The following is a 14,771-nucleotide window of genomic DNA, read 5'->3' as shown; positions in this document are numbered from 1 at the left end:
TTACTTTATTTCACTTTTGTACAAAATTTTAATTGTTATAGAACTTTATGTTGGTAGTTATTTTCTCTCAGCATTTTGTAGATGTTATTCCATTGTCACCTGGCTTCCATGTCTCTATTGCAAAGTCTGATGTAAGTCTTTTTGTTTCTCCTTTAAATATCTGGCTGATATTCTCGTTGTCTTTGGTTTTCAGCAGCCTTACTATCATATATGCAGGTGTAGTTTTCCCTATATATATTCTGATTTGGGTTAGTAGTTTCTCTGTAATCTGTGGTGTGTTATCGTTGGTGAATTTTAAAAAATCCTCTTTTATTATCTTTTCAAATATTGCTTCTGGGATATTTTTTTCAATCCTGAGATTCCATTTTACAAGTATGTATGACCTTTTGTAACCTTCCATACTTCTTTCCCTCTTTGCTTCAGTCTGAATATTTTCTTTTGACATATCTTCCAGTTTATAATCTTCTCTTCCATTGTGTCTAATCTGTTAAACTCATCTACTGACATCTTTTCATAATTTCAATGATTGTATTTTTGTTTTCAAATTTATATTTGATTCTCTTTTATAGATTCCACTTCTCTACTGAAATTGTATCAAGTAATCTATTTCCTAGAATACATTATTTAAAGCAGGGGTCCTCAAACTATGGCCCGCGGGCCACATGCAAATACAAATATTGTATTTGTTCCCGTTTTGTTTTTTTAATTCAAAATAAGATATGTGCAGTGTGCATAGGAATTTGTTCATAGTTCTTTTTTAAAACTATAGTCCGGCCCTCCAACGGTCTGAGGGACAGTGAACTGGCCCCCTGTTTAAAAAGTTTGAGGACCCCTGATTTAAAGTGACTTTCAAGTCTGTGTCTGATAATGCCTATTCTCCTGTGGGTTTTAGATATATATTTAATATATAAGTACATTAAAGAATATATATATATATATATATATATATATATATATATATATAAAATCTTCAGTTTTCTTTGTAAACTTTTATTCAATTCTGGATACTGTGTATGATAATATTTTAGTTAATTCGAGGCCCTGGCTGATGCCATTTTCCTCCAGAGATTTCCTTTTGCTTCAGGCTGGTAATGGGAAGGAGAGCAAATCAGCTTAACCCAATTTGCATGCTGGGGTTTCACTCTTTGTGAGGACTGATCTATTCACACCTCAGCCCCACTGCTTTATTGTAGGCCTCAGTGCTTTAGCTCAAGGTTCAGGTTATTTATCAGAGCCCCCCGCCCCCGCCCCCCCACAACAATTTATCTTGCTGTTGCCCAGTTGTTGTCTCCTCCATTCTATGAGACTCAAAAGCTGTGCTCAGTGTCTTAACTTCTTGTCCATTGCATACATTATGGACTGCCTTATCTGTATCTCTCACCCTCCCTCCTTCCGTTCTTTCTCTCTTACGCTCCCTCTCTCCATGCACACACAGAGGAAAGGACACATGGAGGCAGTGAAGAGAAGCTTCACCTGAAATCAACCCTGCTGGTACCTTGATCTCAGACTTCCAGCCTCCAGAATTGTGAGAACAAAAGTGTCTGTTATGTAAGTAACTTAGTCTGTGGTATTTTGTCATGGCAGCCTGTGCTGAATAATACACCATACTAATCACCAAATGTCCCAAAGGTAAAGATCACTTCCCTTCTCTCTGGGATCTTAGCTCCTCAGAGAAATTTTTCTGTTTTGGTAGCTATCTGATTTCTTCAAACAGATTTTCAAAATATTTCATACAGATTTTCTGGTTGTTCAAAAACCACAATAGGTTTTTTCTTTCCTTTTTAAAAAAAGATATTTCGTTGATTTAGAGAGACAGAGGAAGGGAGAGGGAAAGCGAAACATTGATGTGATAACACAACATTGATTGGCTGCCTCCTGTATGCTCCCTATTGGGGATAGAGCCCAGAACCTGGGCATGTGCCCTGACCAGGAATCGAACCAGCAACCTTTCAATGCACAGGACAATGCCCAACCGAGCCACACCGGTCAGGGCCACAGTAGTTTTATAATTTGCTTTAAAAAATTTATCATCTATGAGCATCTTTTTCTGTTATCAACTACTCTGTTTTTTTTTACATATTTAAAATATGTACATAACCTTTCATTACATGAGTGGGCCATAGTCTAATTTCTTATTGTAACACATTTAGATACTGTATCAGTTCTAAATTATATATTTTTCACACATTATTAAGTCTAAAGCCAGGATGTGTCTTCCATCCACAATAGTTTAATGTGTATGTAGCACATAGGATGTTATATTTTGTCACTGATACTGTCTTAGAGTTGTTGATGGATCTGAACACTGCTACCCAAAGTCACACCATAGCCAACAATTTGGGGCTTGATTCCCATTGTCCATCGCTGTCTTGGAAGGGGCTGGTTCCTGAAGGCTCCCCTCTCCTGGAAGCACAGCTTGCGTTGGCCATTCTACCTAGGGATCCTCTGGCAGAGGAGGGCCACAGTCCAGATTCCAGGGTGAAAGGGACCACACCCTTGGACCTGGCTGAGAGGGGAGGTTGGCTCTGACTAGACCTTTCACGGAGAGACTCCGTCAACCTGCGACAGGACAACTCCATTTTGGGGAACCCCCTTCCCTCTCCTAAATGTATCTCTGGCCAAGAAATTGAATTTTTAAGAGTCAAGGTGGTTTGTGAAATTAGAGACCATGAAAACTTGGCTCTACGGCTTAGAGATGTTAACAGGAAATGAGTGGAACCCAGTTGGCTCGGTCTTAGGCTGGAAGTGGTTCTGTCACTTAAATTCTAACCCAGGCCCTGCTATTTCCTAGCTGCCTGATCCTGTGCAGTCCACCCTCTCACTAAAGCTTAGTTTCCCCACTGACAACATAGGGATCACGACTTCAACTTTCTGAGGCTTTAATAGGATGATGCAAGCTCGGTACCAGGCTTGGCACACTCTGAGTGATAAATGTTGGCCATCACTGGCCCATTCCTCCTGAGAGCATTAGGATTACAGGCAGGGAGGATAGGAAGAGCCAGGGCTTTCTAAGAACGTGCATCCCAAAGTACTGGAAGGACCTCCTACCTGTGGCCCCTCTTCTCCAGCACATTTCCAGTGTCCACCTGAGCACCCACCTGGTCCATCGTGGCGGGGGTCTAACCCTGGATTTGCCCTGATCGGTAGGGCACACTGGTCACTCTCAATGACCAACTGTCTGCTTTCAAATCCCAGTTGTATAAACTCTGGGGCCTCAGGTATGGAATTCACCCTCTGAGCACCTCAATTTCCTCACCTGTGAAATGGGCTGCTGTGAGGATTGGGTGCAGAGTACTAGCATCTGGTGCAGGGTGTGCACTCCAGAAAAGTTAGCAGAATAGTCACAAGAGGATCTCCTTCACCCAGCGCACCACCTCCCCCAGGTGCTCAGCTTTCACTTGCCAGGTTCAGAAGCCTCAGATGGGGACCAGCCAACAGGAGAGGAAGCCTCAGAGGGAAACCGGGCTACGGTCAGAGTGAGCAGTGGACAGAGAAGGACACTCTACACCCCCGATCCTTGCTTCTGCCTCTGTCCACCTGCAGCTCGGGGTGACGGCCAGACTTGAGCGTGGGTGGGCTTCACAGTGAACAAACGCAGTGTCCTCGGTGGACGGAGCCGCTGGAGGGTCAGCCTTGGCCCGCCCTCTCGGTTCCCTCTGCAGTCCTTCGTGACCTGGCATTTGGCACCTGGGTGAGGGCACCTTTTCCAGGAAGCACCCTGGCCGGGGGACCCCAAGTTAGTGCGCCTGCCCTGGCCCCGAGGGCGCACCTGGCCCGGCCTCAAGGCCTACCTCTTTGTAGGCCATTTCCCTCCCCAAACCCTCCCCAGCTCCACGTCCGGGGCGACCCCGCCCTGCATGCCCCGAGGGCCCCGGAGGTCCCAGCGCGCCCCACCCCCACCCCTCAGTGCCTGAGCGCCCCCCGGTGTCGGGGCGCGGGGATGGCGCGGGGCTCCGCCCCGTGACGCATTCCCAATCGCCGGGAACCTCGGCCCTACCGGGCGCGCGCTCCATGCCCCGGGCGCGCGCGTCGTGCACGCGCGCCCGCCACGTGACCTCGCGTCGGCCAACTGGCGCGCCAGGATTTGGGGGGCAAAGCGCGGCCCCGCGAGCAGTTGCGGCGGGAGAGCGGCGGGCTGAGAGCGTGACTCGCCCGCTCCCGCACTGCCTAATTCCCTGCCGCCGCCCCACCACCCGCAACCGCGCGCAGCCATGTCCGAGGAGAAGCCCAAGGTAAGGGCCGGTGGGCGCGGGCCGGGCTCCGCGCTCGGCCCCCGCCCGTGCCGCTCCCTGCAGCCCCCTCCGCGCATTGGGCGCTCTCCGCGGCTCCGCGCGGCCTCCGAGGCCAGGGACCGCGGCGCCGGCTGGGCCTCCCCGCGCCCGGGCCTCCCGCCCCTCCCCCCCGCAGTCGCGCCGCTGGGCTCCCCTCCCCCCGCCCGGCCAGGCTCCGCCCTGCCCCGGCCCAGGCCCCGCCCCCACGACCCAAGCCGCTCCGCCCTTCGCTTAGGCTCCGCCCTTCGCCTAGGCCCCGCCCCCGGCCCCAGCCACTCCCGCCCCCGACTTAGGCTCCGCCCCAAGTGCTCGCGCCCGGCCCCACTGCTTCCCCCAGTTCCCCGTGCGCTGCTGGACCTCTCGCCCCGCTTCCCCGGCTCGGATCCGCGGAGCCTATGCGGAGCTCCGAGGTGGAGCGGGGCGACCCCTTGTCGGGGCCCTCCTCGCCCTGGTCCCCCGCAACTGCCGCCCCTTACCCACCGGGACACGTCGTCTTCGGGACCTCCCGGCCGCATCCAGACTCCCTCTCCCGGGAGTCTCCCGCCGGGGACCCTATCCTCTTCCCGTTCGGACCCCAGTTGCGGGGATTTCGGACACACTCTCCCGCTCCCGCCATGACCCCTCTCGGGGACCGCCCCCCCCCCCCAAGACCTTCTCCATTGCGGGGGCCGACCCCCACTACGCCCCTCGCTGGGGACCCACGTCTGCGATCCTCCGGGCGGTGTGTCGCCTGGTCTGTGCGCGCTGCCACCTTTACCATGCAGCCCTCCGCCTGCCGCTCCGCCGCCCGCCCGGCGCTGTGCGCCCGCTCTCCTCTGCTGTCCCCCAGGGTGCGCCCGCCCGGCTTCCCTATCGCTGTTCCCACCGGTCCCTATGGCGCCCCCTGGTGTGCACTTCTCTAAGACAGCGATGTTTTGTTTTGTTTTGTTGTTAATCTTCAACAGAAGATAGTTTTTCCATTGATTTTTAGAGGGAAAGGGAGGGAGGGAGGGAGAGAAAGAAACATCGATGTGAGAGAGACACATGGATTGGTTGCCTCCCGCACACGCCCCAACCAGGCCTGATGGAACCTTTCAACCTTCAACTGGAAGTCGATCCAGGACCCTTCAGTAGGGAGGCTGATGCTCTACCCTCCGGCCAAGGTTCTTTTTTAAATTTTCTACTTATTTTTTCTTTTTAGGGCTCCCCCCACCCCCAGGGCTTCTTTAAAATTTTATTTATTTATTTATTGCTTTTAGGGAGAGAGAGAGAGAAACATCGATTTGTTGTTCCATGTATTTACGCTTTCATGGGTGTGTACCCTAATGCAACCTTGGCTATGCTGACGACTTGCCAACCAACTGAGCTACCCAGCCCGGGCCTAGCACAGTGATTTTCAACCTTTTTTTAAATCTCATAGTACACATAAACTTATCACTAAAATTCTGCGACACACCAAAAAATACATGTTTTGCCAAACTGACCAAAAAATAGGTATAATTGTGATTCATTCACACCAGATGGCTATTGGGTTTGCTGTTGTCATTTTATTTGACAATCTAAGGGAAAAGAGGTCAGTGCCCTGACTAAATAGTCAGGTATTGCATGTTTTAAAAATTCTTGTGGTGCACTGGTTGAAAATTGACGCTCTAGGGCAGTGATTCTCAACCTTCTGGCCCTTTAAATACAGGTTCTCACGTTGTGACCCAACCATAAAGTTATTTTTGTTGCTACTTCATAACTGTAATGTTGCTACTGTTAGGAATCGTATGTAAATATCTGATACGCAGGATGGCCATTCGGCCGCCAAAGGGGTCGCAACCCACAGGTTGAGAACAGCTGCTCTAGGGTTTTGGCTGTCAGTCTGTGGGGAGGTCCAGAGCTGTTGTGCTAACTACTCTTATTAAAAACGCTAGAGGCCGGGTGTACGACATTCGTGCACTGGGAGGGGATTGTCCCTTAGCCCAGCCTGTGCCCTTTCGCAGTCTGGCAGCCCTTGGGGGATGTCCATCTGATGGCTTAAGAATGTCCAGCAGTTGGACAGCCTTAGCGCTGCCATGGAGGTGGGAGAGGCTCCCGCCACCGCCACTGCGCTAGCCAGTTGGCAGCCTGGCTTGTGGCTGAGCAGCACTTCCCCTGTGGGAGTCAATGACCACCAGGTGGCAGCTCCTGTGTTGAGCATCTGCCCCCTGGTGGTCAATGCGTGTCATAGCTAATGGTCGTTCCACAGTTCAGTTGATTTGCATATTACCCTTTTATTATATAGGATAGGAAGGATGTTTCCAAAGCTTTTGGTCTGCACTGTCAGAGTTTGTTTATTGACCAAGAGGAAGATCTGCTGTTGAGTTGAATGCTTTGCACACAGGCTTCCTCTGATACCAGCCTGGTACTAGAGATTGCAGCCCTCAAGCATGTCACACTCGCAGGCATGCCTCGTTTAAGTATTTAAGTAAACAAGGCGTGTGCCCGCTGGCTGAGGGTGGGAGCCAGCCCCCTCCCTGCCCTGCCTTGAGTCAAGATTGCACTGCACTTGGAGCCGCCTTTGCTTTGTACATTTTGGTTCCAACTCAGCCTTTTATACCACTCCTCTCAGCCTGGTCATTTGGCCAAATATAAATGCCTTTCTTTGTTTTCTGGGTGGCTTCCTCTTACTGAAGTTTACATACAATGAGATACACACTATCCTCATTTCTCCAGTGGGTTTAAACTTAACTCTCCCACATGGTCAACTTCCATGGTCCTTTCAGTTGAATAAACTTGTGTGAACCGTGTCCAACATGACTAAACAGTGTGCAGTGCCCTTTGTGCCTGCTGAGGGGCCCTCTGCTCTGGACTTGGCGAGGAGGGGGCAAGGGCCCCAGCCCTCCCAGCTGGGAGGGAAGGGGAGCGATATGACTCCTCCACAAAGCCAGCAGCCCTGGCCAGGAGCCCTGTGGTGGTCAGCTCTTCTGGGGATGCACCAACAAGGGAGCATGTGTGTCAGCTGGAGAAAGTACAGAATCACTTTGAGTTCCATCAAATCTTTATTTTCAGATTGACTTGGGTCAGTTTTATCATTGTTCAAAGATAAACTCTTTATTCCCAAACAGTTAGTGCCAGATAAATGAGGTGGCTCTGTGACTGCAGGACCCTCACTGGCGCTGCACCCTGCGGGCACATCACTCTGGTTCGTAGGAAATGCTTCTCAGACTGAGCTGCTGCTGCAGGACACAGACTTGTGGCATCCATTCCATGTGTGGTTGCTCAGGAGCTGTGAGTGAGCCAGGAATTCCGTAAGATAAAGTACTGTGAGTCCCTGGCCAGATGGGGCTGATTGAACTACACGGCGTCGGCAGCTAGAAGGTGGAAGGTGCTGCTGCTGCGCAGTCCGCTCCCCCAGGGGGACGGGCATACCATGGTTTCCCTCTGGCTTCACAGAGTCATCTATGGCTGACGTGGACTTTAGTTTTTTCTAGATTTATTTTATTTATTTATTTTTTAAATGGATTTATTTTTCTTTAACCTCTGCCTTCAAATGTTCCTTTCCAGCCTCTTCTTGACTCCTTGAGCTGAACACACAGATCTTTAGTCACTCAGTTTTTTTTTTTAAACTATATTTTATTGATTTTTTACAGAGAGGAAGGGAGAGGGGTAGAGAGTTAGAAACATCCATGAGAGAGAAACATCGATCAGCTGCCTCCTGCACATCTCCTACTGGGGATGTGCCCGCAACCAAGGTACATGCCCTTGACCGGAATCGAACCTGGGACCTTTCAGTCCGCAGGCCGACGCTCTATCCACTGAGCCAAACCGGTTTCGGCTTTTCTAGATTTATTGAACAGATTTTTTTTTTCTTTGAATTACCAATCTATGAACTCTGTGGATTTGCATTGCATTTCCTTACACATGAATGCTTAACAAGTAGAAGTGAAAAATAATTTCTGTGTACAAATAAAACCATCACATGAGTGACTGGATTGCTGGAGAGTTTTCAGAATTAGGTTGCTTTTTAATGACTTAAAAAAAAACAACCTCCAGCAATTACCTAAAGATGTGCCCTTTAAAAGAGTGGTTATTTTGGGACACGGCGTTGAGGCCCAGTGTCATGTCTCTTGCAGGAGGGAGTGAAGACAGAGAATGACCACATCAACCTGAAAGTGGCCGGGCAAGATGGCTCCGTGGTCCAGTTCAAGATTAAGAGACACACCCCGCTGAGCAAGCTGATGAAGGCCTACTGCGAGCGGCAGGTGTGCCTGTGGGCTGGGTGGGACTCTGCTGTCACCCATGTCCAGGCTAGCCTGTTCAGGGCTCCACTGTCCTGGAAGTGCGCATGTGTGTCTGCACATGTGTGCATTGGTGTGCATGCTTATTTGTGTGTGTGCATGTATGTGTGTCTGTGCACAAGTGTGTGCACTCCTTGGTGGCCTTCTCTCTTCAGCCCTCTTCATCTCCAGGTTGTGCCCATCAGCTCTTGCTTCAGCAGGCCAGGCACAGTGCTGCCTCTTCCTCTGGGGGTGGAGCGTGGCCACATGTCTGCTCTTGGATCAGTGTTTGTGTGGCTTCCTTCCTGGGAGATTGCAGAACAGGGAATTTGAGTGCAGTTCCATGGCTCCTTCACACGGTAGCTGGAAAACGCTGTGGAGACACATCCCTCATCACAGTTTGGTTTCCACAAAATGCTTGATTCTTCCCCTTTACTTACCAGTTTTCAAAGTAATGAGCTGACTCACTTGCATCCTCCCACAGTGACCAGTTAAATTGAGCCTTTTCAGTTGTGATTATTTGTGTTAGTGTCATGAGCTTACAGCTCAAATGCATCTGTGCTTCATCCCTGCGTCTGTTTTGCTCTCATCATGCTCCATGGACTGACTCACCTTTGGTCCTGGCCTATCCCCTCCAGCTGGGCCCCTCACTCAGTGGGGGGGGGACCTCACTGCTGTGGTGTGATAGGTGCCCCATCCTCTTCCCCAGGGAGTTCTGGGTGTGCGTGCTGCTCCTCACGTTTCCCTCCAGCCCGGAGCTCCCTCTGCCTGTGGACGGCACAGCTCCTGGCCTCTTGGAGTTGGCGGCCCTGACTTGGGGTCTGATAGGAACTTCTAGGCATCATCCAAAATCAGCTGCCTGCTGCACCTCTGCCTCCCAGACCGTCTGTGCCTGCCCCTCCCCTCTCAGGGCTGCATCTTGTTGCCCCCCCTCCCACCCAGACCTTGGGGTCCAGCATCTGGGCTTTGGAACTTGCAGCCCATCAGTAGCACCTTTTTCTGCTGGCTCGTCCCCTCTTCTGTTCTTTGTCCTGCTGACTATGCCTTTTTAATTTCTTTATTGATTTTTTTAGAGAGAGAGGAAGCGGGGGGGGGGGAGGAGAGAAACATTGATGAGAGAGAGAGAGAGAGAGAGAGAGAGAGAGAGAGAGAGATCGGTTGCCTCCGGCATGTACTCCAACTGAGGATTGAACCCGAAACCCGGGTATGTGCCCTGACTGGCAATGTAATTGGCAACCTTTTGGTGCACGGGACTAACTAACTGAACCACACTGGCCAGGGCATCTTTTTTATTTTTTGTCTTTTCAGCAGGGTTTCAGGAGGAGCCGAGATGTATGTTTTAATCCCATCTATCCTGTTTAAGCAAAATCAGAGCTGCTTTTAAAAGGGCAATGTCTTTGCACCCTGACCATGTTTACCATTCCCTCAAGATGCAGAAAGTCTGCACGTGCTCCTTTTTGGATGGAAAATGCCTTTCCTCCTGCCTTTCTCAAGGCCACAGCCATCGGGACTGCTTCTAGTTTCGTGCAGTCTTCTTGTCACATGCCTCTGTCACCTGACCTGTTTCTGTTTCTCTCTGAGAATTTTTTAAAGGGGGAAGGTGGTGGTACCGGCAGTTAGGAAATCCTGCTTGGCTTCTGGAGGGAAGTGAGAGGGACCAGTAGGGGCAGGTGCCTGGAGCTATAAGTCTCTAGACCAGGGGTGGGCAAACTTTTTGACTTGAGGGCCACAGTGGGTTCTTAAACTGGACTGGAGGGCCGGAACAAAAGCATGGATGGAGTGTTTGTGTGAACTAATATAAATTCAAAGTAAACATCATTACATAAAAGGGTACGGTCTTTTTTTTTTTTTAGTTTTATTCATTTCAAACGGGCCGGATCCGGCCCGCGGGCCGTAGTTTGCCCACGGCTGCTCTAGAACAATAGTTTCTGAAGGTGCTGGTGTTGGCCTCACGTTAAATGCATTGTAGGCCCACCAGTAGGTTTATAATCCACTGGATCATCCATCTGCACATTCAGAACCCTCAGTCCATGTTCTATTTCGTATTTTTTATGTCTGTATCTATTGACTTGCATTCTAGTTATTCCTTTAGCCCTGTTATTCACTTCACAAAGTCTCTTTTCAGCTGTGTCCGATTTGCTGTTTCAGTTGTCATTGAATTTCTAATTTTAATTTCTAAAATTTCATGTGCTTTTCAAGAAATGATTTCTTGCTAATTTTTGATAAACTCTTAAGCAAAGATATTTTATATTACTTTTAAAAAATTATTCTAACATATCCACTTTTTGTAGGTATATTAATACTAAAGTATATTCTTCAAGTTTGTGACATTTTTAAAAGGGGAACTCAAGTGCCTTGAAACTTTATTCTTTTTTTTTTTAATATATTTTATTGATTTTTCACAGAGAGGAAGAGAGAGATATAGAGAGAGTTAGAAACATCGATGAGAGAGAAACATCGATCAGCTGCCTCTTGCACATCCCCCACCGGGGATGTGCCCGCAACCCAGGTACATGCCCTTGACCGGAATCGAACCCGGGACCTCGCAGTCCGAAGGCTGACGCTCTATCCACTGAGCCAAACCAGTTTCGGCGAAACTTTATTCTTGAAATTCACTGAATCCTGGTTTAATTAAAGTGTGCTACTCAGCAAAGAACTGTGTTTGCTTCTGCAGCATGTATGGGGCCTTTACAACCTGAGGACCCATTAGATGAAAAAACGGTTTTTGGCCTTAGCCGATTTGGCTCAGTGGATAGAGCGTCAGCCCACGGATTGAAGGTGCAAGGTGCCATTCGGTCAAGGGCACGGACCTGGTCAGTGTGCGTGCAGGAGGCAACCAATCGATGTGTCTCTCTCACATGGATGTTTCTCTCTGTCTCTCCCTCTCCCTTCCATTCTCTCTAAAAATCAATGAAAAAATATCCTCTGGTCAGAATCTTGGTATTTTGGTGTAAATATTTAATGTTTTTGAATTAATGCATAACCTAGAAATATTTAATTATATTTGCCTTTTCTTTTCAGGGCTTGTCAATGAGACAGATTAGATTCAGGTTTGATGGGCAGCCAATTAATGAAGCAGACACCCCAGCCCAGGTATGAAAGCAGCTTCCACATCTTGAAGCCACTTTGACCTGCATTTGACTAATTGCTGTTTGAAATATTCTTGTTGGGGAGCTACTGATGGGTGTTCATATGGGATACCTTACTTTTTCTTAATGTTCTTAGTTATTAGAGTATGTAACATATTAATTGGGCAGTTCAGTGTTTCAGATGAGAATGATGCCCTTTGTTGGACGTCCTTCAGGCTGGGAGGTGCAGCGAGTGGCCTGGGGGCTTAGCAGAGGGGTCCAGGCAAGATGGGCAGAGGCACTCACACCCCCTGGTGGTCTGGACATGGAATTTGTAGTGTTAGTCAAATTTGTGGCTAACTTACTGGCTTGCTTCTTGTGCCCTGTAAGCATTTGTGCATAGGGGTATGGATGGAAAGTAGTGTGTACCCCTTCATTATCGGTCAGGAGTTAGCTTTTGCTAAGCCCGTGACACGTCCCCCCCTCCCCCCAACAGTCTCACTGTCGGCCCAGCATGTTGCATTGCATGGCCCGACAGTGAAAAGTTTTGGATGGAGTTGGAGGCCGAGGTTCAGTCTGGTTCTTGTCATTCATCAGCTGGATGACCTGTGATCCAGAGTCACCTGCTATTGGGGTCTCACTCAGTCTTGCCCTCACAGAGGCAGAATCCATTGGGCTGGCACATGTAAAAGAGCTACATATTTCTGCTCAGTTGAGGAACTCTGCTGGTGAGATGGTGGTTGGCTTTGTGAGGATTTCTGGGGGCTTGCACTGGGGTGGGGGGCTGGAACGCTCTTTGGCCTGTCACTCTGGCTCCTGTGCAGGTAGTGTCCACAGCAGCACAGGGCCCGCTCACCCGGACCTACTTCCCTGTTTTTGAGAATGTTTCTGGGAAATGTTACTGCCTCCAGCCCTGTTTGGTGTCTGTGATTTGGCAGAAGTTCTTTTGTCCCGAGAATGGACAGAGATCAGGGCAGACGTCCATTCCCGTGGTGTCAGGAGCAGCAGGTGGGGAGCTTTTGCCCATCTCTGGCCTGGTCTTGAAGGGAAGGGACGGGGAGCAGGGGGACAGCCAGCAGCCGGTCCCTTACCAAGGGTTCTTCTTTTCTGACTTTGTTTGCTTTGGAATCGGCATCCACTGCACCTGCTATGAAGTGCATGGCTGGCCCCTGCTAGTCCTGAGGACTTAGCACCACTCTGTGGTTGTTCCTAATTGGGATCTGATTTTGTGTAATTTTCAGTAACAATTTCAGATACTTGTTCATTTTTTAATGAAACCTAGTTTTTCTGTCACTTAAAGTTAGTTTTGAATATTCTTTTGTGAATTTTGTTAGGGGAAGGTTGCAGAATAGTAGCTTATTGGAAATCCTAAACAAAGCCTCTTCTCCCTGATATGACCTGGCAACCCCGGAGCAACCCATAGAGCAAAGGTGTGGTGGGGTGTTGTGCGCCGGTGCGAGGGAGACAGTGCAGTGGACATGTGTGTTCAGTTGAACAGTTTTTGTTCCTGTGATGGCGAGAAAACTAACAGATTTCCCCTCTCTCACTGTGCCTGTCACGTCGACCCTGCCAGTTGGAGATGGAGGATGAAGATACCATCGATGTGTTCCAGCAGCAAACAGGAGGCTCACGGGCGACTGGCTGCCTCTTGGGATGTGGTCTGTAGAGGGACCGGCCCACTTTGTCACCGTCCTTGCATTTGCTGTTGAATAGTGAACACGTGACCATGCCAATCACAAAGGAGTCTGCAGGAACCAAGGACATCCACAAAAATTCCTTTCCTCTCTGACATACTGCGGGTGCAACTCAAAACTGTCTGCAGGGACGAATCCTTACCTGAACCGGGCCAGCCAGTGTCATGTTTGTTTAGGAAAATGAGTTGCAAGGTTTTGGGGGTTTGCTTTTGCTCTCATTTTTGTCTTTCCCCCTCTCACAACATTTCCCTGAAGCTTGTTGTGTGAATGTCCCTTTTTAGTCTAGACAGGGATCTTATCCCAGGTATTGAGTAAATCCCCCTGCGTATTCCATTGTAGAGAGCTCACATCATCAAAGTGGGGGTGCTTCGGTGGGCCGTTTTGGGGGCATTGTGGGGAGACAAACTTCCACTTACTGTTTCTTGTAGGTCCACTTCCTGTCTTGTAGGTTTTTTCAATGCTAAATATTGCAAGTTTAAGTTTTGTGAGAATATGGTAAAGTTGAAGGGAGAATACTGGAATGCTTTTAAAAGTAACTGAGTCGCTCAGTAGCACGGGCCTGGGCACTCTGTTCCTTTAGCTCCCCTTGGGCAGGGGCAGGCCCAGGGCCCCTGATGGTGCATGGGCAAAGCAGGGTGCAGCAGAAATTGGCTTTCCCCCTTTTTTTTTTAATTTTTGAATTACAGTTCGTATTCAATACTATTTTGTATTAGTTTCAGGGGTCCCCTTTTAATAGAGGAAAGCAATTGCCATGCTTCTCACTTGGCAGTAGTACTGTGGCCTCAGATTTCTTCCAGTGTTTGCTCTGATGAATAATTATGGTTTCTATATAACAAAGTACGATTAAGTATTGCTGATTTTGCAGTGACTTTTTGTGTCAAAGAGCTACTTCAAGTGTGGTTACAGATGGGCCCTGTGCAAAGATGACTTCACGTTGTTCTCACGGATGTGCTCTGCCGCTTTCCTGACATTAGCTGTGATTTCATTTCTGTGAAACATTTTGGAACCTATACCTATTAAACCTTCAGTTCTCCTCCTGCCCTTCTGTATGGAACCCCTGCTGCCTGATGGGCCTGCTCTGCCTCCTGGTTCCCGAACAGTGCGACCTGGACCATCATCTCTTGCTTGCCCGGAATCTTGCCTTTCCTTTGTGTTTTGCTGTTGGGGTGTGGATGTGGTGTCTGCTGGCTCTGCTGTTTGTTCACAATTTGTACATTCTTTGTTGTCCTTTACTACTGTAAACAGTAAATATAGTTTGATATTCTGTCTCTTGTATTAAATATTGCATTTGGAGTTTGCGGCTGACTGTCACAATTCAACATCTGTAACGACCATTCAGCAAGGCCACTCAGAGTTTTGTTTAAAGGCTAGTTGCTGAAAAGTAACTATTCATCTGTTGCCTCCCCCACTCCCTGCATTCCTGGCAGAGTGCCTGTACTGGGCTGGCACCTTCTGAGGAGTCCACACACTCACGTATCCCAGAGCTCTCCCATGGGGTAAGCTAAACTGGCTTTGTGA

The 14,771-nt window shown here is 49.0% G+C and overlaps 1 protein-coding gene across 3 annotated transcripts; it reads left to right on the top strand.

The window, feature by feature from the left end:
- The first annotated feature begins 4,086 nt into the window (after window positions 1-4,086).
- LOC308515866 (small ubiquitin-related modifier 3) lies at window positions 4,087-14,546 on the top strand. 3 transcript variants are annotated; one of them, XM_081086518.1, is made up of 6 exons: window positions 4,109-4,232; window positions 5,330-5,413; window positions 7,340-7,502; window positions 8,348-8,476; window positions 11,513-11,584; window positions 13,133-14,546. In XM_081086518.1, the coding sequence occupies exons 3-6, from the start codon at window positions 7,428-7,430 to the stop codon at window positions 13,223-13,225; spliced, it is 369 nt and encodes a 122-aa protein (XP_080942644.1). In that variant the 5' UTR covers window positions 4,109-4,232; window positions 5,330-5,413; window positions 7,340-7,427; the 3' UTR covers window positions 13,226-14,546. The 3 variants fall into 3 exon arrangements, with proteins under 3 accessions (XP_080942645.1, XP_080942643.1, XP_080942644.1); XM_081086519.1 differs by lacking the exon at window positions 7,340-7,502 and having other exon boundaries at window positions 4,087-4,232; XM_081086517.1 differs by lacking the exons at window positions 5,330-5,413; window positions 7,340-7,502 and having other exon boundaries at window positions 4,090-4,232.
- Window positions 14,547-14,771: the final 225 nt, after the last annotated feature.

This window comes from Myotis nattereri (assembly GCF_964212035.1).
Source record: "Myotis nattereri genome assembly, chromosome: 3".
In the NCBI taxonomy this organism is placed as follows: Eukaryota; Metazoa; Chordata; class Mammalia; order Chiroptera; family Vespertilionidae; genus Myotis; species Myotis nattereri.
This window is presented reverse-complemented; position numbering and strand designations above follow the sequence as displayed.

Bases quoted from the DNA above. Each gene is read 5' to 3' on its own strand.
- LOC308515866 (XM_081086518.1), top strand. From the start codon at position 7,428: ATGCTTCTCAGACTGAGCTGCTGCTGCAGGACACAGACTTGTGGCATC. The intron at 7,503-8,347 runs GTGAGTGAGCCA...TGTCTCTTGCAG, and splicing joins TGTGTGGTTGCTCAGGAGCT to GAGGGAGTGAAGACAGAGAA. The intron at 8,477-11,512 runs GTGTGCCTGTGG...TTTTCTTTTCAG, and splicing joins AGGCCTACTGCGAGCGGCAG to GGCTTGTCAATGAGACAGAT.